The sequence below is a fragment of the Haliaeetus albicilla genome, chromosome 12 (assembly GCF_947461875.1).
Source record: "Haliaeetus albicilla chromosome 12, bHalAlb1.1, whole genome shotgun sequence".
NCBI lineage: Eukaryota > Metazoa > Chordata > Aves > Accipitriformes > Accipitridae > Haliaeetus > Haliaeetus albicilla.
The window spans coordinates 5,198,623-5,221,634 of record NC_091494.1 but is presented as its reverse complement, the minus strand read 5'-3'; the positions used below and the strand labels follow the sequence as shown (position 1 = coordinate 5,221,634).

At 44.6% G+C, this 23,012-nt stretch overlaps 1 protein-coding gene across 5 annotated transcripts in view; it reads right to left on the bottom strand.

Annotated features, from left to right (window-relative positions):
* CSNK1G1 (casein kinase 1 gamma 1) overlaps positions 1 to 23,012 on the bottom strand; it is a 110,108-nt gene that overhangs the window by 18,997 nt on the left and 68,099 nt on the right. For all 5 annotated transcript variants that reach the window (XR_011327012.1, XM_069797692.1, XM_069797693.1 and 2 more), the window contains 4 exons: positions 12,565 to 12,716; positions 5,441 to 5,675; positions 3,222 to 3,307; positions 1,002 to 1,086 (listed from right to left, as the gene is read on the bottom strand). Coding sequence is in view for 4 of the 5 variants with exons in the window: in XM_069797692.1 (XP_069653793.1) it covers positions 1,002 to 1,086; positions 3,222 to 3,307; positions 5,441 to 5,675; positions 12,565 to 12,716 (558 nt within the window). In the remaining variant the exon portion in view is untranslated. The remainder of the gene's footprint in view (positions 1 to 1,001; positions 1,087 to 3,221; positions 3,308 to 5,440; positions 5,676 to 12,564; positions 12,717 to 23,012) is intronic.

Genomic DNA, 23,012 nt, shown 5'->3' with positions numbered 1-23,012 from the left:
CAGGAAAAAAAAGGAGAAGAAAGGTAATCCCCTCTTCCTGCTACTATCTCTGAAAGGTGGACAACCAACAGGTTTCAGGTGAGCAAGGAACAGAAATAAATTCTCTCATCTCCCTTTAGCCGAGACCTGCAGGTGTGACCGAGCTCTGAGGAAGGAGTATTGGGGGAAAAAGCCGAGAATGGCCAACCTGAAGCTGTTCTGCTTGGAACTAGGTGGATTTTGGATGCAAATAAGTCTGGGGAATTAGCATGACTTGAGTGAACAATGATCCCCTTCCGGGCTTGCTGCTCCTCGTGCTGGGAAAGAGCCATGTGACACAACAGCTCCCACAGGAATGGGACTAATCCTGGGGACCTGGGTGCTCTCCCTGGTGTCAGGATTTCAAAAATCACCAAAAAACCCCCACTCTGTGAAGGCCACAGGGTACCTGGGAAGAGGGCACAGGGTACCTGGGGAGGGCTTTAACTTTGCACTCTGCTCTCCTGGCTCAAGGTGGACTTTTGTTTAACTGGAGAAAAGGCACTGGGCTTGGCTAGAAGCACATCGTTAGTAACACTCTCCTTGAAAGTGCTGTCAGAAGGTGGAATTCAAGGACAGACACATCATCCCATCTTCTAAGCTGGCCACCTACAATTTTAACACCTGTAAAACCTTCAATTTGGAAAAGAATTAACTCAGTAGATCCAACATGGTCACTTGGAAGAGGGAAAATAACAAGGCCTTCTTTTGGAAGGAAGCCAAGAAACAAAGCAGGAACACCAGGCACTTGAGCATTATCCAGCCTCCTTGATGAGAAAAGTTATGCTTATTTTAAGCCACAGCCACAAGCCCTCAGGCCCTGCTAATTTATAGCAGCAGCTCCAGTTGTTTGCCAGCTTAAGGAACAACATAATGGATACATATCATCCAAATACTTTCTGCCAGAGGAGCTCAGAACTGTCATTATTTAACAAGGTATGTCCACCTCCAACTGCACTCAGATGGTCCCATTAGGGCTTTACCTGGAAAGTTCTCACAGAGAACTTCCACCGGAGTGTTTCTCTTTGTGTCCCCAATCTTCTGATACCTCTCTTTTAAGGTGTCAGCCTGTAGCGCACAAAGACAAAACAGTTGTGGAGAAAGAGTTCAACCATGTGATAAACGACATGCTGTATGGGAAGAAAAACAAGGTATTTAATACTGAGTCTGGGTGGTATCAGAAGATGTCACTTGTAACTGAACTGCATCCTAGACTACACTATTAGGAATACTGTCTTACCATGTGGTAATTCTCACTAGACATTTTATGTGCTGTCAGCAAAGAATATCCAGGGACACATTGAAAACATCTTCAGTACTTGGAAGGAAGGACACTTGTTAGCATCTTACAAGGCTAATATCTTACCAGCCCAGTCCTGAGGACCGTATAGGGAAGCTTTCATGGGATAAGAAAACAAAGCTGCATGTACTATGATTGCACATCAGTATCCGGTCCTAGGCTTAGAGCCACTGGCAACCAAGATGCCTTCATAAACAACTGTAAAAGTAGATAAATTGCAACAGCAATTTGGGTTTTTCTGTGTATAATAGAATGCCACCACACAGATAACTAGTTTACATCAGTCACACTTCTCCCAAATCCCATGTTACCCCAATACTGCCTCTCCTTTCACCCCCAAACTGTCTATCTCTTAGACAGCACTGACTAAACATCTGGTCATCAAGAAAATGAAACAATTTTCATTTTAGATTTCCCACCTAAATCCCCCCTGAAGCAGAGAACTCTGCTCCAGGTGGCACCCTAAGAACAGGTTTTATTGCCTCCATTTCAAAATATGCCAATTAGACCTGGCAGCAGCATAATTCGCATCATAAGATGTTCTCTCAAGACGTTAGCTTTGACAGTATAGACCAAAAGTGTAAGCTGAGGAAACCTAGAATAGTGAAGCTGCCATATTCTAGATCAAGCTGAAGAGTCTGTGTTTGTTCTGGAGCTAATGAAATGCAGGACTTCAAGAAGCAGTCAGCTAATTCTTATCAAGTTCAGCACTGAACTGAGGAAGTTTTGTAGAACCTTGTCTAAACCTGGAATTATTTTAGAATAACTTACAGGATTAATTTAAAGCAGATGACTTCAACTAAGCCTGAAACAAAATATGTAACAGAATAACACACGCTTACACAGGTGTGAACTTAAAGTCAGAGAGATTCTGATTTCTTTCACAGTCACTTTCATGCTTGAAAAACCCTTTCTTCGCTTTTATGAGTTGCCGCCAACATTTCTGGCACATGTCTGATAAACTGAGACTACCTCTGGTTAGATGGTGACAAAACAGCTTAACAAGGTCTATCATGCAAGCCACTGTCACTGACCGTAGCAGCACTCTGCTGAGCTGCTTGCGAGCCCAAAAGCTTGTCTCCCTTGTGCAACAGTACTAACAGGTCTAACAGGAATTATTGTCTTCATTAATAAACCTTCTCCTAACCTGATCAAATTTGATCCCTTCATTCACTGCAATTGCAAAGTCGAACACAGTAGCTTAATCATCAGGAAAGTGATGGAGAAGTGAAGATGCAGCTACCAACAACTTCAGAACCAGCAAATGACTTACTACTAGTTAATTCAGCTGACGGATGTTAGCTGCAGTTGCTGTAACTCAATTGCTTGCAGCCCTCCACATTGTACATGACATTTCATAAACTTCAAAGCACTGAGTGTCCAGTGTCTCTGGAGTGAAGCCAAGCTCAATACTTCTGCCAAAAAACCAGTTTTTCAAGCTGAAGTCCATCTGCACATCTAAAACCATCAAACTGCTCCTGTTATAAACACGTTCCACAGATGCAGCTGGGGGATTGTGTGCTGTAACCGGAATTTCATAAACAACTACTCGGTCCCAGTCACACTCCAGCTCAGGGCAGCTTCATGTTACAGCAAAGCTGCTCCAACAGCTCAACAGCTCTCTCATTGCCGTCCCTGTCCCAGCTGCTCATCTGCCCCTGCTGAATCTTCTCTCCAGACTTGTACCAATTCAGCTAAGCTAATGGTAACTTGAAGGGACAGGTAACATATTTCTAACTTAAAGTCTTTCCTGTAGGTAAAGCTAACGCCTTGTCGTTAGACTTCAAGGACACAAAGGAGAGGACAGTGTTTATGGCTGGATTTTGCAAATGTTTCCCCCATCAGATTCTCATTTGGGCGGAGACCAAAGTTTCAAAGGGCAAAACCTAAAGCTCAAACCTACCTTCAATCCTTGCCAGGGCAGACTGCCTCGGAGGAAATACATAAACATATGGCCGAGGGCTTCCAAGTCGTCTCGACGACTTTGTTCTAGAACAGAAGAGATGACAAATTATTGCTGCAGCTGTAGAAATGGATCTGAGATCTGATCAGTAGCCACACCTATTTCTGAGATAAAGTTATCACAGAGAAGTTCACTTGCTGTCTGTAGCTCAGATCTTGTGCAAAACCACCTAGAACCACAAACCCCCATAAAATATGTAAGGAAAAGATCAGCTAGAAGACACGAGATAACACAGGAGCTGTAAGACATACTGCCCAGCCTTAGGTAGAATGGATAAGAGGTAGAAGTATTAATCACAGAGGAATAAAGCAGTTCCCCAGTTCTCTGGACCACCAGCACCAACGGTGCACCTGCAATGTGATGCTGGACTACGTTATTTCCTCTAAACTACACAGGAACAGGCAGGGGATGCTTGCAACCAGCTGCAGGGAACTACCATGTTGCACAGTGCCAACCCTTTTCCAATTGCTTCTGCAGCTCATCACATCAGAGCGGATCAAAAATAGCTTCTTCTAGCACTGCTTTTCCTTGTGAAACACTTGCTGCTGTTGCCATGCAGATGTTGATTATAAATGAGAGGGGGGGAAAAGGGGCCTCAAGCCAAAGGGAAAAAGCATCCTTAAAATAATCTACCAAACTGTATTGACAAACCCAGGGGAGGATACAGGACAGAACAACAAATCTGGAGTGCAACGGCATGGGACTGCTGCTGTGCTGGGCTGTATTGTGCAGACTTGGGCTCACTGAACTTGCAGATTGATTTGATGCAACCTCCCCTCCGCCAAATCTCCACCTGCAAGCAAATAACGTGCTCCACAGCCGCAATCCAGAGCAGATCTATTCATGCAGCCCACACGCCACGACAAACTGCGTGTGAGCTGTCCCTGTTGCTGCATCATCTGTAAGAGGAGAAAAATGCAGCTCTTTGCCCAGCATGACTCTCCTTCAAAAGCAGCAGCAAATTTAACCCTCAAAAGATGCTGGGTGTGAGAACACTCAGCAGAAGCGAATTGAGATGACAGTTCCAGCAGGTTACCTTAATATAGCTGTAAAAATGGAAAAAAAAGAGGATGTCCTGGGTAATTTAGTGCAACGATGCAGATGAACTTCCCGAGAAGATGGTTGAGTGCACTCATCTTTCAGAAAAATTGCAATCAGACTCCTTCACTTTGCTTGGTCCTGAAATATGAGGGGGCCGACTCCACCTGGGCTGGCCCCACCAGCAAAGCACCAGCCCCACAAAACCCTTCTGGGCAGAGACAGGCCCCTGCACAGCTGGTAGCCAACCTTTTCCTCTTCAAATACACCCACCCAGAACCACCTCTTCCCCCACAGGAACTGTGGCATGAGCTGCAAAACCTGCAGGGAAAAGGGTCCTAAAGAAGGCACGTGATGTACTTCAAATGCAAGCAGATCTTCTTTCCCCATCCACCCACAGAGTGCATCCCTGGCACCAGCAGCTCCCGAGCCTGCTCCCACTGTGACTTCTCATTCCTCCATCCCTTCCTGACTCTTCACCAGGTTTTCCAAAATTAGAAGTTGGGCTTATCCCTCCTTACTCCCCAAAGAGAGCAAGCTCTCCAAGAGACATGAAAGCCAGCAATGCCTTGATCTCATAGCTGGGAGGCTACTCAAATTCCATTATCTTACTGCTCTTATGAGTTTAAGTGAATATAAACATTTAATAAGGTTTTTTGCCTTTCAGCCACAGAAATGTAATCTTCTGGTATGAAAGAAGACAGTGAGGAGAGGAGATGAAAGCCAGATTTAAAATTAGTTAAATCATTAATTTTCTCTAACCAATTATTAGGTCAGGGAACATCCAACTCTAACACCTGAAACTGGAAGGTACCGGTACTGAGCTGTGCTATAAAAATCTATTTGGTCATCATTTAGTGCAGCAATTACTACCCGCCTACTGGCTTTTAACAGTGCAGGGTTGCTACCAGTTATTTATTCCTAATAAAAACTGTAATTACGAGGCTTCCAACATTTCAGCTGTCTCAGTTCCTCAAAAGGGGGAAAAAAAGCCTCACAACTGTAAACAGCATCAGGGCATCAAGAGGTTTACAAATAGCTTGAAAGGCACGAGAGAGCCATAAGCCAAGCTACTGTCAGAGGCCTACAGGACTCGGCATGGCAAGCTCCCACCAACAGACCTTTGCCAAGATGGGTGTTGATGGACATGTATCGCGCTGTTCCAGTTAAGCTCTTGTGTTCCCTGTAAGGTATGTGTTTTTTGGTTTCCGGGTCAATGTACTCCTTCGCCAATCCAAAGTCTATGATGTGAATGACGTGCTCTTTCTTATTGCCTTGCCGGCCAATAAGGAAGTTTTCTGGCTTGACATCTCGGTAGATGAGGTTCTTCGAATGCACGTACTCCATTCGAGATATCTGCAAAACAATGAGGCAAAAGTTATTCATGAGCAGACCATCTACCATGCTCTCCCAGCTAATGAGGCAGCGAGGTTTTGTTAGCCCATCACTGAGCCTCGGCTCAGTGCTATCTCAGATTTCAGCTGCTCTACAAGAAACACAACAACGGATGGATTGAACCAAGGCAGCAGTTATGATCGGAGCTGGGTCACGTCCTTCGATGCAGAGTCAGAAAAGGAATTTGTCATCTCCTCCCTTCTCTGGCTACCATACTGCACTCTCTGACTTTATTCCTACAGAAATTGCAAAGACTGTTTCTGAAACGTTACCACCAGGACACAGCTCTTGGAAGGATGCCACAGGGAATTGCAGCAGCCTTTTTGTATTGATTTTAAACATACTAAACTGGTTACCAAGATCTCTTCCCTTGCCCACAGCCTTCCCTTGTTGCTCTGTGTCTTACCACCTTCCTCCCTCGACCCATATGTTGTCTTAGACACGCCAGATTCTTCATGGAGGGGGATTTTTGGGCAGGCGGAAGCCTTACGATCCTCAACGCTGACTAAAAATAATAATTAACCTCATCGGTTGTCAACTAGGAATAGCTAGAGTATTTTTCAGCTTTTGACTAACTTTGTTCTGGCAGTATGACTGAGAAGGGAAGCTAAAAGGGCAGGAACCCCACTTCCAAGGTGATGGAGGGCCATCTCCCCTCTAACAATGCTTATTCAGACGCTCATCATTAATACTGCTTTTGAAACTAAAAATCTTGCAGATAAAGTCTGAATATGTTGCCAAGCAGTTCTCCTTTGAGTTCCTAACTTAATAGATGATTTCAATCGGAAATAACTCACGATTTCACTTAATTTATTACCTTTTAATTTCCTTTTTAGGTTTTAAATGAAAACATGTGAATTCCCTTTTATGGCCATCCTGGTCTGCAGCTGCCCAGCATGCTGTAGGGCATGGTGGCTTTTTTTGAGCAAGATGCTTCTTTGGAAACACCTTTAGAAGCTACCTGTCTGCATGCAGGCTTGCAACACTACAAAACCATTGCAAAGCTCTCGCAATCTCCAAATTTTGCACTAACGAGCACCAGTCCACAGAGGTCACTGCCGCACCATTGCGGTGGACCTCACAGTGTGATGCTATCAGATCTGGGGAACATCTAAGGTGAGAGCCACCGGCTGGTCACCCCCCAGGGAGCTCCCTGCGGGGACTCGCTAGTTACTGAGCCGTTCTGCACTGGGTCAACACTGGCAGGTCGGCTCCGTGCCTCCCGCACAGGGCAGGCTGGAGCTCTGGATCACCAAGCCAGCTTTTCCCCCAGCTGAGCAGCTGCCCAGGCAGCAGTAACCCCACGTCAGTCCTTCCAGCCACCCTGCTTGCCTCAACCACGAGCACCGTTGGGCTGACAGACCCTGACTGCTCTTTGGCTTCTTGCTCTGAATCCAGATGCATTTTCAGCTGGCAAACCCCGATCTCTCTTTCTCTTCACAGATGTTGGATCCACACCTGGTGGAAAGCTCCAGATGCGTGTGATCACTCCATCCCGCTCCCAGAGGTTTATCAGATACCTTATTTTTAAGGAAAATCTGCTGCATTTCCACCACCCAGAAAGAAGTAACAGGCAGGAGGGGGCAGCACTCCTTGCAAAATAAAAAATGCTGTACAGGGAAGGCAGCAGACAGGAAAAAATTGACTGCAGGTGAATCAGTCTTAAAAAACAGGACTTGCTCAAAGGCTCTTCAAAGAAGGTAACAGCACATGTTGCCATTCCCCTCCCCTGTAAGTAGCGATTTATTTCAATGCACTGAGAAAATGGGTTTCACAGCTAACAGCCATTATTTCTAATCAATTACAGGATGATGCAGAACAGAGCAGATGCTCTGCACTTCAGCCATTCTTCACGCTTTGAATCACCTAGAGGACACAGCAGCAGGTTGGAAGACAAAAAGATATGTCAGGAGGCAATTCAAATTAAGATGCAACCCTTAAAACTGGAACAAAGTGTTTCCTCGCCTCTCCATACATAATAACCTTTCAAACAGAGCCTGACTGGCTCATTTGATTTGTCCCTGCTACCAGAGAAGCTCCATTGTTGAAACGGCCAACAGCAATTACACAATCTGAAAAAAGCATTTTTTTTTTTTTGTTCCTTAAAAACTCACAGCAAGTTGCATTGGTGAGGACAACAACTTGGACAGTTGAGATGTCAGATGAACCGATACACTCCAGCAACACTTAGAGATACTCATTTGTCTGCCTTTTTTGCTTCCACCACACACACAGATGCTGTTGGGTCTTTCATATTCCTTTTTCTTTACTTCCACCTGCCTGGATACTTCATATGTGCTGCTGGAGAGCTGCGCACAGCCAACGACCGCTGAAAGACGCTCTTGAAGTCAGAAAGATGTTTCCTGGAGTAGCCTCCATGCTTTATTCACCTTGCCAAGACACTCGCCCTGCTTGTGGCTGCTAGTGATGGGGAGCTGGTGACTATCTGCACTGCATTGCCCTTCCAGGCTTGCTGCCTGAGAAGAAATGAGCAGTGCTGGTGCAGCACGACCTTAGCCTGACTCAAACCCACTGGACAGCTGAAGAAGTGGAGGAGTGGAGTTTCCATCCCAGAAATGTGCTGGATGCGGAGACACGGTGCCCACTCCTTTGTGTTTGAACTACAGGTTCTAATGTCAGTGCATTAATTCTTCTATGGACAGAGAAACCACTGCAAGGAGCTGGGACTAACTGTTGGAATTGCTTTTACACTGGAAAAACAGTGACTGTGAAGCAGTGTTAACATCTGCTCTGTTAGACCATCCCAATAAATTTGAGCCCTTCTTCCACACATCACCTGCTTGAATATGTATAGATCAGATCAGCAGAGATGAAAAAATTTCTCCTGTTTAAAGGCTGTTTTGGTGTCTCTTACGCAAGCCCATTTTGATGGTCACCAGTCAAAAAATGTTTCACCATGACTTGGTCCACATCCATTACCTGGCACAATGGACCTTGTCTCTGACAGCAAGCACTTAAAGCAAGGGTGAAAATAACATTTACTCCTGACAAAACTGAGTTGTCAATGAGCATTGCACACGTTGGACACAGCCAAGAGTGAAAAATTGAAGCCAGAATAAAAACACATTCTCCCCCAGCCCAAACACCAAGTCAGCTCTGCAAAGCCCTAAGATGACTTCTGATTTATGGGCTTCAGGGACTGATGTTAGTGAACAGGTTTTTAATTGCCAAGCTTTGCTCTCTTCAGGAACACCAACCACTTGATCTATTCAGCTGCACATGGAGGATGGAGGAAGCAGTTCCAGTTTGATGCTCTTAGCAGAGCAACATGAAGCTTCGGAGACACACAAGTTACAGCAGTAACAGAGCTGGAAAATTTCCACTGGGAGGGAAAACAGAGGACTCCTTCAATGCAGGTTTTCATGGAAAGGTATGAAATAGTGCATGAGACCAAAAGTGTTTCTGATTTGACTCAAGCTGTGTTTGACAAGCTGCTGCCAAAGCTCTGAACACAATGCATGCTTACCAGAAGAACATGCAAGCCTAGTGACAAACCTGAGGGCTGTGTGGCTCATCCCCCTGCTGAGGCAGACCTTCCTACTGCATCATCTCATCTGAAAAGATTCCAAAACAGGCTCTCCTCCTTGAAGACTCATTATCATCTGGTCTCTATCTCCTTCAGCCAGGAGAGTCTTCTTCACGTAAAACCACATTTAAATTCTCCCATAATCACAAGTGACACTCCTTAAAACAATGATGATATATTTGTTTCTCCTAGAGGGCTTCTCTTTCTTCTAACATCTGTAGGGTTAAAGGATCCACTCCAGTCCTGAGATGCTGCTACCTGTCAAGCTAAGTAAGACCAGCCAAGCACTTAGGCTTATTAAAAAACATCTTTCAGAGATGCCTCTGACTAAAAATTGACCACTGGACACAAAAAAAGGAGATCCAAATGCCACCACACCGCATCCAAAGCTCCTGCCTAGTTTTAGCACGCAGCACACATGCAGAGGTCAGAGATGTGCTGCAGCAGCATTCAGGCTTAAGGAGGGAGAGGGTGGAGAAGAAAGCTAAGTGGGACCTTGAAAGCAGCAGCTGGCTGCTGTTGGGCTGAGCCAGCAGTGGCAAGGAACCATGCAAACAGCAGAAAAGGGACTGGATGTTCCTAAAATCATGGGGATCATTACATGCAGGGTTGGGGAGAAAGATCTAGGGGACAAAGAAATGGACACTTAACAGCCCACTAGCTCAGGACACCCCAGCTGCCAGCATTGCTGCTCCAACAAGTGCAAAGACATCCATGGCAGACCTTTCCTTCCTCCCCCTCCAGAGAGGATCAAGCCCAAGGCAGGAGAGGCAACGCAAAGGTGACTCCCAGCATAGGCTTCATCTGCTCCATGCTGCAGAGGGGCTTCCCAGACAAATAGTACTGCTTTACCTTTGTGTGGTCTTCCCGGGCTTAAAAAAAATAATAATTTGATGACATTTTGGCAAGAACTGAACCAGAGTAGAAGTGTTCTGCAATGTGCTGAGTTGTCCCTCACTCCCTACATCAGAGCAGGGTGCTCCTCTCTGCTGTCTGGGTGGTACCGGGCCATTCACATTTTTGGAAGTCTCCCTGGATATTAGCCTTCATTAACAGGCATGTCAAGCATCAGAGGAGAGAAACACTGCTCGTGCAATGCACTGGATTCTGACAGTGAAGTCTTATGTCTCCTCATGCCTGTGGTCAGAATTACAGCAGCTTAAGCAGGCTTGGCTGGTCAAAAGCAAGAGCAAAACATAATTTATGGAGATGAACCCACTGAATTTTACAGTCCAATTTTCCTTCTCTGATTTCTCCTTCACACTAGAGCGTGGCACAATGACTGCAATGATTTAGTGTAGGAACTAAGATAAATCCAAGACGATTTCCCCCAAAGCCTTGTGGGTGGACCAAAGGGTTTTCATTCCAGTCGAGCAGTAAGTGCCAGCCCCTTCAGAAAACATGTCACCAAGGGCCAGGCAAGCCCTTCTCCCAGTAAACCTCCCAGGGAAGGAGACGGGGCACACCTGAAGATGCTAAATCTGTCTCCTTAAATGCATATGCTCCAAGCTGGTAACTCATGTAATCTTCCTGAGAAGATTGGAAAGGTCCTAAAACATCTCCCCATGGAAAAAGCAGCAGCACTGCCTGCTCCTTTTGGAGAACATCAACTCCTCCATTTGCGACTGCTTTTGGTGTCCCCCTGCATCACCCTAAACATCTGTTTTTCAAACTGATACCAGTGTCTAGATGAATTGGCAGGCTGGCTGAGGTCACAGGATCAGCAGATGATGCCAGTGAAGACCGTCCAAGTACAGAGCTAATCTGCAACCCTAGGGCTTGGCAAAAGGCAGATGGACACTGCTGTGACAATCTCGATTTCCCCAGCAGTCACGTGGGAATAAATTTAAATCTTTACATTTTTACAACCAAAAGGTCATACAAGCTATATCCAAGGCTTTACCATCTGTTGTCACTGGATTTAATAAAAAAACAATACTACAAATTGCTTTTCCACTGATGAAGGAACATGCAAAACGAACAAAACTAGACTGCTCAGCCACAGGAGGACAACTTCATGAACCCAATATCAGGCAGGCACTGTTCAAACTTCTGCATCTGTGACCTCAATTTTCCATTTGAGATTCTGCTGTGGCAAACTTCAGTTTATTTAGAAAGGATTGTGTTCCTCACTCCCTTCCCATCTTCTCTTTCCTTCAACACTTCTATCCACAGATCTGCTAGTGTGACTATACAGTCCCACCTCTGCTGTGCTACTTGGGTATCTGCAGACCACAGGCTGAAAACCAGAAAGCCAAACTAAAATGATAACTGATTGGCCCTACCAACTTGTGGAAGTTCACTCACCACATTTAGTATGTTCAGTTTTCACGTTGTCCACTTTTAATGCAAACACAAATCCAATACCACTTTCAGCTTGGTTTCCTTTCCTTTTCAGGCAAATTAGGGACTCCGTGATGCTGCCCACAGAGCTATTATTTTCCAACTGTTAGCCATTTAAAACCATTGGCCAATTTTGACCAAATTTGACCAAGGCAGAGACCTCAAATACTGGTATTTTGGCTAAGCAGAGCTCAGCTCCCATTGCTCTGAGAAGTTTCAGTCTATGACCAGCCTGGTAGCATCAAACCAGTAAAACTGGTAGGAGTGTGGGAGGGTGCTGTACTCCCTGTGTCGCAGGGAGCGGGTAAGAAATGAGATGTTCTGGGGGATGTCCAAACAGAGGGAGGGAGCTGGGGTAGACACTGGGGCAGGGGTGTGTAGGGGACACAGGACGCAAGTCCATAGGAATCCAGCTTCACTGGTTCTGCTATGCAAGGAGCAAGTTTGCTCATAAGCATAATTTGACCTTCCCTTCATAAGCAAGAGTTTTTCTCAGACCTGAGAAACTTTCTTTTATAAGATGGAGAGATATTTTTTTATCAAGGCCTGTAGGGACAAGACAAGGGGCAACATTTTTAAACTGAGAGAGGGTAGGTTTAGGTTGGGACATAAGGAAGAAATTCTTCACTGAGGGTGGTGAGACACTGGAATAGGTTGCCCACAGAAGTTGGGGATGCCCCATCCTTGGAAGTGTTCAAGGCCAGGTTGGACGGGGCTTTGAGCAACTTGATCTAGTGAAAGATGTCCCTGCCCATGGGAGGTTGGACTAGATCTTTGAAGATCCCTTCCAACTCAAAGTATTCTGTGGTTCTACGATGGAAAGAGATTCTCTCTCCAACCAACAGACACCCCTGAACCTCACACTGTACCAACCCCATCCTTCAGCTAACCCAGGACTGACATAAACACAAGTCGGCATCGTGAAGGCTGCCGGGCAGAGCCCTGCCCACTGTTACTCACCAGCTGGATGGCTATCATTAATACCGTCTTCAAAGTGAACGTTCTATCACAGAGGTCAAATAAATCTTCCAAGCTAGGACCAAGCAGCTCTAGTACCATGGCATTGTACTTTCCACATGGTCCGAAGTAATACACCTGGGGAAGCCCTTCAGCTGGAAGAATATGAAAAGAATTGAAATCAGTCAACAGGACAATGTTAATACCCCTTCTCCTATGTGTAAATCCTTTGCTGGGCAGAGCCCTTATTTTTACCTCTTGAGTGTCCTTTCTGTTTGATCTTGCCCAACAAACAAATAAGTTTCAGCACGCACTGTGAATGAACCGAAGGCCAAATCAGTGCAAGCTTTGCTCAGCTACACCCTTGAATACACAAATGGATTTCAAAGCAATAACACGACCACATGAAAGCTTCTAGCTTTGGCAGCTGAAACGCTTGGACTTATGGAACAAGACACGGAGTTCCCTATGTTGCACTAAACACCAGGCAAAATACAGCCCCAAACGTGGGCTGGCACTCGTCTGAGCAGTTAGGAAGATGATAGCCCTTGCAGAAAATAAGGCATGTCCAAAAAAGGGCTGCTTTTTCAACCAAGATAATATATAGCCGCAGTTTTTTAGCACAACCTTACACAAAGTTTACTCTTATTATACTCTTGAGAAAGGAAAAAAGAAAAGTTTTCCTTTAAAAAAGAGCAAAGATTTAAATTTTGACCCATCACCATGTAAAAATAAGCAATCGTAGTCATTAAGCATATGTGCAAAGCATTTTGCTGTAGTCGCACACAAAACTCTCGACACCCAACTGGTAGGAGCCAGAGCCTACCCTTCCCACCTAACAGCTCAGCAACAGATTTCTCAGCAAGAGTACGCAATATTTATACTCAGCTGACAGTGGCTTTTTGCATGGATTAGCTTTCTGAAAGGCACCACAAGAAAAGGGAAAAACCAGCCTCGGTGCCTGAACACTCACTGAGCTGCACAGCACTCCTTGAATTACCTTTTAGTCAAAAAGAAAAATCAGACCAGCCCATACAGGGAGGAATTCAGTGCAGGGCTAACTGCAAATTTTTCTGATCAGCATCTAGCACAGGCACTTGGCGTCCCGACATCAGTATCAAGCTGTGTAACACTTCTTTTAAAAAATATATTTCCAGTCTGTATCTCATAAGCAGTTCCAAAACACAATGGAAGGGTTTTTGTTTTGAAATATGGGATTTTGTCCTATGTCAAAACAACATCTTTGCTTGAATACATAAAGATATGACGTCCTGCTATTCAGTGTAAAGGCTCAGCAAGGGGAGCACTACTATGTACACAGCTTTTTTTCACAAAGTTGCACAGAGGTGCGTAAATTATATAGCATAGGACCTGAAAGCATAGTGATTACAAATTTTACAGCACGTTTTAAGTAAATGCACACACACATCTATATTTACATATGAGATCAATATTAAAAATAGCAAAAAACTTCACTAATTCTCAGATACCAGAATTAAATTGCTTGTGTAACTGCACGGTTTTGTATCTGCTCCGTGGTGTGCTCAGGCAGCCTAGCCTAGCACAGCTTAAGGCAGTAGAACAGGGAAACACTAAGGCTGGAGTGTGTCAGCAACATAATAACTTTATGTCCTACTACAGATTTAGGAAAGCCTCGTTAATCTGCCCAACGGCACTCATCAACTTGCCAACAGTACAATAAATGCAGCGCTGATATTACTAAAGCTTAAATATTACAGAACTCATGCTCCCATGTATTACTCAAAAAGAACAAAATGCAGCCTGACAAAGATTACCGTAGGATAGTTTTAATCTTGTTAACTCACATGCTTGGGGAATCATATTAGGTATCAGTCATCAGGATGCATTAATGAGATATTACAGAGTATTGCAGGAATTCCCAGTCTAACTGGAGTTTTACGTCCTATGTAAAAGATTTACCTAACCTGGTCTTGGGAGGCTACTGCTCCTAACAGAGCTTCATGTTTTAGGAAGCATTAACAGCAATTAAGTCCTCTAAGAAAACAGGACGGTTTGATGCAGAAGCAATTCAGAAAGCCAAACAATGATGGGATGTGATCCAGGCAGCTCCAAAACATTTTCAAATACCCCCAAATCAACATAAATGATAATTTAATGCCATCAGCTTAGTGCTGAAGGCTTGAATAATTGCAATAGCTCTTGAAGTAACTCATGGTGAGCCACTGAGTTTTCAGTAAAATCTGATGAGGACTTACCTACATAATTACATCTAATACCAAGATCTACTTTTTAGAGAGTAATAGAAAAATAATAGAGAATAATAGTGGAGAATAACAGAATATTCTATAAAAAGTTTAAAACTGAAACCATTATAAATTCAAGATATAAATACAGTGAGTACTTCTACCACAATTTCTACATCAGAATAACAGTCTTGAAAAGTGCAAATCAGAAAGGAAACCACTTGGATTAGGAGTGTGCTAATTAAGGTATACAGGAGAAGAAAATTGCAGAAAGGCTCTTAAGGAAGGCGAAGAATCCTGTTCCCAGAGCAAGGGGAAAGGAGTACATTTACAGCCTTACTTGGTAAAGAAAGAGCATTGCAATTAAAATTAAATTCCTACTGGGCATAAGAACCAGGAAGATAAATTGCAGTAAGACTCAAAAGATGGGGATTTCATGTAGGGAAGGAAGCAACGCAACTATTTAGTGCTCTCTGGGGTCCCAACTCCTTCAGTTAGCTTTACCTACTCAAAGCCTTACAAGTCAAGAGCTTGGAGTACCCTTCTCAGCTTTAAACCTCAGGAAGGCTCTGCTCTTGGTGGGAGCTCCTACAAGGTGAAGCTGTAGCGAAGAACATTAAAAAAAAACATCCTAAGTGCCAGCCTACAGAAGACATTATTAGTTTCAGGCATATTTTTAGGGTTCGATTTTTCTCTGAGGGTTTTCAGCAGCAATGCTGCCAGCTCTGCAGTCAACAACTTACCTACTGGCTTTGCTAGAATAAAAATGCTGTAGTATATATCTCATTTTCAGACCCAGGCTGCATGGCTCACGTATCCTGGACCCAAAGGGGCATTGCCTGACAAGCCCTGCAGAGCCTCCCAGCCCAAACCAGGGCTCCTCAGCTCCACACTCGTTACTGAAATGAAGTTACAAGGGACACAGGGTAATGCACCCCCAGATCAGCTCACTCAAACGCAAGTCAACACTTAGCATCTTTTTATGAAGGAACAAAGCTCAAAAGAGAAGCTGTAAGCTTGATGTAAATATTAAAGGGTGCCTGTTGCCTGCAGGATCCAAGCAGGCAGATGAGGCTAGATGATTTCAGGATGGCTCTCTGCAAGCTTGAGATACAGGCATCTCTGGACCCATTCTCCTTATGAACAGTAAAAAGGGGCAGCCTGAGAAAATCTGCATAAAATTTTATTTAATCACAGCCCATCTGCATAATTTGTGATGTAGCTTGGCTCTATTTCAGCAACAAGCAATGTGTCCTGGTGCCACAGAGTCCATTGCCATGGTGAACCACAGGAACTCCACAAATATCACGAGCAGATCTGTAAATACTTAAGAAGGACATTGCCAACAAAAGAGATTGATTGAGGAAAAAGTATCTTTTGTCTGGGCAGTCGAACTTGAGGTTTTTAATGGCAAGCAATTGTGTCGGCAGAGGACTGAAAAGGTCAAAGCAAGCCACGGTGTTGTGAAGCAGTCTGTCCTAGATGTGCAGTTCTGGATTCAAATTGTGCAGGATGAAAAGCCACAGGCAGAGCAGAGGTCTCATCTTGAGGATTCAAAGGTACAACTCAACACTTGAAATACAAACCATGATCAGTTTAATGTAATTAATGTACCAAATCACATCTAAACAAGGAATTGCTCTGTGGCATTAAAGAACAACAACACATCAAGGGAAGAAAATTCAAGCACAACACGTTCAAGTTCTCCTTTGGAGAAAAAGCAGCCTGTTACAGTGGAGGCTGCTGCAAGCAGAAATCGTCCAAATTTGCTTAACAGCTTTGGTCTTGCTGCTGAGTGATTTGGCTTGTAAAAGGCCCCACTCCACCCTTGCTCTTGTGGAAAGTTTATCACCCCAATAAACACAGACTGATCACTGCACTGGAATCCACAGGCAAATTCTGCTATTTCAGCAGTGCGATGTCTTGGAAAAAATTCAAGCTGAGCACAGCAAAAACCTAGCATAGCATTTCGGAGATTAAAGCATCGTGGCTGGAATGAGAGCAAATGCAGACATCAAAGCCGAAAACTCAAGACTTTGCTTCCACCACGCTCCCGAGCAGCCACACAACTCCGGCCTTGGGTTTCCCAAGATGCTAGAACTCTCACTGCTCCTGTGGGCTGCCACCAAAAGGGACCATCCCATCCTCACTCCACCCTCACCCATCCCACCACCTCCCCGTGCTCATGTCGCTGAGCAGTATGTCGGATCAACCCAAAAAAAAGCTTGGTGTTCACTTGAGCTTGAATGCAAGAATGGGAACAGTAACAAACAGCAGGACCACTGCTCTTCGAGAGATCTTCATTTGAGCTGAATTAACACCAGGGAACTACATCTTTCAGCAAATTTCCATTGCAAGATCAAGCATCCTGGCTGATTCAAGCAGTGCTGTCTTGCTGCCACATGCTTTACAGCATGACTAACGGCCCTAATAACTCATCAGACACCCAGCATACTCCAATAAGCCACGTTAGTCCAGGCATCAGACGTACAAGTCATACAGACAGTCCAAAGCCATTTCCAGGACTGGTTATGAAATGGTGGCTGGCAGAGAGATGCCAATCAAAGGTTATGCCCAAGGGAAATCTGATTTTGCAGCATCTGCCCCACGTGGAAGGCACGGAAAACGGAAACCATCTGCTGCAGCAGAGAATACGTACTGATGCTCTGTATATGGGCATCATGAGAGGCTATGAATAAATCTCATGCAACAGTGAGCAGCCCACAGTACACCCAAGAAGAGATGAGGTATCCAGTGCAGGAAGCTACATGTGGCACCTACATCAGTGGAGGCACAAAAGCCAAGTCCCTGTATCTCAAATTGCCAAGACACAACCACAACTTGTGAAAAGTGAACAATACTGGTAGCTTCTGAATCGCCAATTATTTTGGCTCCTATGGGAAATTGGTTTCCACTGCCCTTAGGTGTGGTATGGCCAAATAAAGAGAAGCTGACATCTTCAATTTCAAGAAGAAGAATTACAGAACAATTTCGTAACCTTTCTTCAAGCAGGCTTCAAAGCCGAGCTCTATTACAGAGGGGAGACACTCTTAAGGAATCTCAAATTAGATACCCAAAGACAGAGGGAGGGGGGAGCAATCCACTGTCAAACAAATGGCTGATGCTCAATGCAAAAACACACTCTACATGAGCAGCAAGAACTATTCTTCATAGAAATAGATACAGAGGCACGACAACAGCAGCATTAGTGCACAAAAAGTTCTATGTGATTTTAAAGGAGCACTGATGAATGGGACGTAGATTGTCACAAAATTCTCCTTCAGAGCAGAAAGTTTATTTTTACAAATCACAGAACACAAAATTACATGATAAACAGCATAAATAGCAACTGTGTGAGAGCTGAATATCTATAGCTAAAATTAAACATGTTCCAAACAAATTAAACAAATTGCTTTAGAGTAGTCAACCCATTTAAGCTGATTACACTAATGAGGATCTACCCTTCTCTTAATTTTCAAATCGGAATAAAATCCTGGCTGAAACAGAAGCTTTGCTATCAACACATACTGGGCCAAGATCTCATCTTTTAACCTCTTAAAACACACCTCATGATAGCAGGTTTAAATCTACCTGAGTATGGTGGTTAACAGGTTACATCTATGAGCTGGAATTAAAAAGGCTCATTCTGACCTTCAGGTTTCTGAATAATCTTCAAAAATAGAAAGAGGGGAGAAAAGTTAAGATAGGCTTGTTACTTGGAATAAAGTTATCCTAAAGGTCTTTTAAATATTTGATTGCATATGTTTCAGAGATGTCTTATTTCAAAGTAGGACTGCAAAAGCTTTTCAGTACAGTCCTTCACCTTCAACCTTAATTGGAGGATTTGGGGGAAGGACAGAGATTTTGGGTGATGGAGAATATTTTCTCATTGCTGTAAGGAAACACCCAGCAGTTGAGATGCAAAGGAAAATGAACAGAAAATGCAATTTCTGACTCTGGCACTAACTCACTTGCAGCTACGTTGCAGGTGGAAAAGAGGTGATGGCACAGGGTCCACCACAATCTTGCCAACCTCTCCAAGACTTTACAAACCTTGAATTGGCATCAGATTAGGGAAACAACCTAAAAATAGTAAGCTGATCCAACACACACAAAAAACATCAACGTACAGAAGTGGGGTTAGAGCACCGCTGTACCTCAACGGTGACTGCAGTTGGAGGATGGTAGGCAATGCAGCAGCTTCCTGCCTACCGCTCTGATAGAGATCGTGGAGATGACCAACCTGCTTGGGAATTGTAAGTATTTTCAGCCTGGCTTCTGACTGTAAAGCTCCTGAATAATTTCCTTGCTCTCCTGAGCTTTGATACTGTGGTTTGAGAGCCCACAATTTACCTTTAGTTCTCTCTCACTCATCTGAACAGGGTGAAGAGCAACTGGACCTGTCCAGAGCATCTGGCAGCATCTCACTGTCTCCTGCTCGCTTCTCTGTGATGCTGCCAGGGAGGCAGCTGGGTCACCATTGGCTTTGACTCCTCTGGGAGAAGGGACACTCAGCAGAGCACCACTTAGCAAGGACCAGTCCCATCTGCTCCTCTCCCTTGCCCAAAGCCCAGAAAGGAAAGCAGCAGAGAGGGCAGCCACAGTAGCCACTAGATAAGCCACCTCCTCAAACCTTGACCAGACATTGTGCTGGCTTTCTCTGCTCTCTGCCCCATTTATTCTAGATATCTCCTCCGTAACTGCTCACCCTATTCCAGATGGTATCTCAGCAGTCCTTTTACAGACTCATTATGAGCTCCTCTTATTCATGCTCCGCCCGAACACCCTCCTGCTCTGTTTGCTCCAACTGCTGCCAGACACTGGGCTCTGCACTGCCAGCTTTTCACAACATCCTTTTTCCTGCTTTGGTTGGGCAATGAATCATCTCCTTTTTAGCAAATGCTAAATGCTCCAGCATCACTGCCCAGCAGGAGTAGCTGCAGCAGGACTTTCCGCTTAAGCCCGTCAGCGGGCGAGAAGGGTGCAGAGCTGCGGGCGAGAGGGAGGAGAGGCAGAGCAAGGTGCTTCTCCTGCCCTTGGACGTGGAAGAGGCACGGCTCAAACACTCTCTGAATCCACGAAGTACTTGGAAATAAAGCAAGGGAGAACATCACAAGTTGGATCAATACCTTCTCCCCTGATGACTGCAGAGCACACCAAGCTTTTAATGGGAAGAGATGACACTCGGCCCACAATGGTACAACAACTGTATACAAGCCATGAGTAGACAGAGCCACTCTCATCTCCAATGAGTCTGCAAGTAAAGCATGGCTTCCTTGCAGACTCCAAGACTCCAGCTTCACTCCAGAAAACCAGCATGTTTTCTGCATCTTCTCAGGATATGCAGAATGTATTGAATCCCTGCTGTGTTTTGAGTAGCTTGTTAGTATCTGAATCTACAAAAAAAGGTACAGAAAAAGGAACAGAAGAAAAACAGACTTGGGAAGGACAGAAGGAAGAACATATTTGTTCTTGCTGCTGGTAAAACTCCAAACGATTTGATTTTTACTTCAGTTGCGGAAAAACAATTTTCATGATCGTTGTGTTATTAAAACAGGGTGGCATCTCATTTTCCTTGAGTTGTACAAGCTGGTTTCCTGATATCATGGCTTGACTATTAAACAACTCTTCACATACACAAAGAAAGAAGCAGTTTCAGAGAGTGTACCAAGAGGACGTTCACATTTGTATTCATAAAAAAAAAGATTGGGAGGAGAATCAGCCCTAGCTGGAAAGGCTAAGCTGCAGGAAGACTTTCCAAAATCTGGGAAATTTACCCAGAAACACCCATTCACAGGCAGTTTTTTAGCTGTAGTGAGCAAACTACAGTCAAGTGAAATTGTTTCAATTCTTGACAAAGACAAAAGAATACAGCACAACACAATAAATTGCTTTTTTGGCAAGTTTCAGGAGACTGAATTCACATTTCTAGGGCTCAAGGAATACGACTGCACTCAAATCTCCACATTACCATTGGATTTTATATCAACATACCCTTTGCAACAATCTCGTTCCAGTGACGATGGCAGCTGGGACATAAAAGAGAAGGATCAAAACAGTATATAATTTTAGAAGGACTATTTTAAACCACCCCCAAAAGTTCTAGCTTAATTATCTACCTTTTCCCACACACCTGCGATACAAGGACAAGGGTGGAAGAAAATATCAAAAGGTTTCATTTCACATAATTATTCCCACTTTGCTTTCTGGGTTTCTTTGTGTATTCAGTGGAGCCTGTGTTTTTGCTGAAAGGCGTGAGAAGCTGCAGTGCTGCAGTTTTTTTAACTTCTTGAGGGTTAACTGAGGGGTTACTGAAGGCAATGGGATTTGCCCAAAAAGCTCTCATGTAATTAAAATATAGCCACATCATGAACCAGCTCCCCGGGCTGCTTTTCCACCTCCAAGCTCAGCTTCACAGTTTGAAGACGTATGTTGCTCCGCACATCGTCTCCACGCTGTTCAACCAGCCAGGTGCTATCGGCAGCCTTCGCAGCTTGGATCATGGCTCCCACGTGATGGATATAGCAAGAAAGACGTGACCTCCTGTTCCTGCTAAGCTGCAGGTAGCTGCACTGTGTGAGTTTTGCCAGTCAGTGCAAAGCCAGACCACATCTGTGATGGCCAACTCTGTTCTGCTGGTTAATACCAAAGAGAAATTGTTTCCCCTTCAGTTTTCCTTGGCTGTGCAGTTCTCGCATTGGGTCAGCTCTACCTGCTGAAAAGGAATTAAGCAGCAGGTTTTGGCTGCTTAATTTTAACCAGGTAAGAGAGGAGTTGAGATGACTAAGGGTATGCTCTGTGATTGCATTTTTTTTTTTCTTTGAGAACAAGTTATGCATGTTAATTACATTACAGGTATAATCTACAGGAAGCTTAAGAAAAATCAACAACAGAACTCGGTTGAAAGAGAGTGCTCAGCAGCATGCAAATTTAACTCCAGAAGCACTGCCAAGGAAGAGGCTACTTCTTGGCAGATGAAAAATGCTAAGAAAGCAGCAATAATAAAAGACTTCTGCTGAGTCGCTCCTCTGCCGTCCAGAGAAACATTTTGATTTGATCACACCAAGTCCCAGGTGGCCTCTGCCCTTCAGCAGCTCATCTCCACTGGAGACTGTCGGCTGCAGGCAGAGCTTTTACCGGCTCCCTACTTCCTCCCCTTCCACACACCAAAAATCTATAGCACAAGTTAAGTGATACTTTAAGCTTACGGCGTGCCGGCCAGCTGCAAAACAGGGTGAAACTGCTGTGATGACAACGCAGAGGGAATATGACAGCTTGAATCACAGCTCAGCTGCGACTCGCATCTCTGCGCAGTGACCAAGAGTCGTTCTAGCCAGGATGGCACAGCAGCATAAGGCAAAACTGGCACATACAGGCAGTATTTGTCGTTGATCCAACAGCATTTGGGTCTTGGATGACAGATCAGATGGGTCCAATTTAGCCGGATAAAGCAGATAACAGTATCAGACACGCAGGCTCTGCTTTGTGTGCTTAGGAGTAAGATGATGCTCGGCCATGCTCAGGCAGCTCAAGCTGGCCAGCTTCTGCACGCCAGACCATGGTGGCTTTTCTTGCAGCGCAACCCTACGTGCTATCCCCCAACTGTCCTGAGACCTGCTTGCAAAGCCGTGGGTGCAGCTCAGCCCCACAACACTCATGCTCGTCCTACTGGGAGGACAGCTTGACAGCAGGAATGCTTTGTGCTGCCATCAAAGCTGCTTTAGCATCGGCGCAGGACCCAACAGGAGGGCTGGTTAAAAAGCAACGAGACGAACATTTGCTCCTGCAACAGCATCAAACTAGTAAGTGATGGATGCTGAGAGTCAGACACATGTAAACTCTCCTCAACAAGTCAAGAGATTGGCATTCAGCAGTCCAGTAACTACTGTAGTTTTTGAGGGAAAAAGGGATTTTTCAGATTAGTAGGAAAGCGTTACCCACACGGTCCTTCCAGCCTGATGGAAAACCTCCCAGTCCCTCTTATCATAGGAGAACCTCCTGCAAAACAGAAGTTCAGAGGCGCTAAATAAGATACTACCTCCAGATATCATCTCACTGTTTCACCTTAAGATAGCTGAGTACAAGCAGGTAGGAGCAGAATTTTGAAGGAAAAACTGCTACTTGCAGACAGAAAAATTATTACAAAACTGCAAGTCTCCACCCAGCGTAGAGCTTGCTGAAAAGTTCTTCTGGCATAGCTGGATCCATTACAGGTTCAGGGGCAGA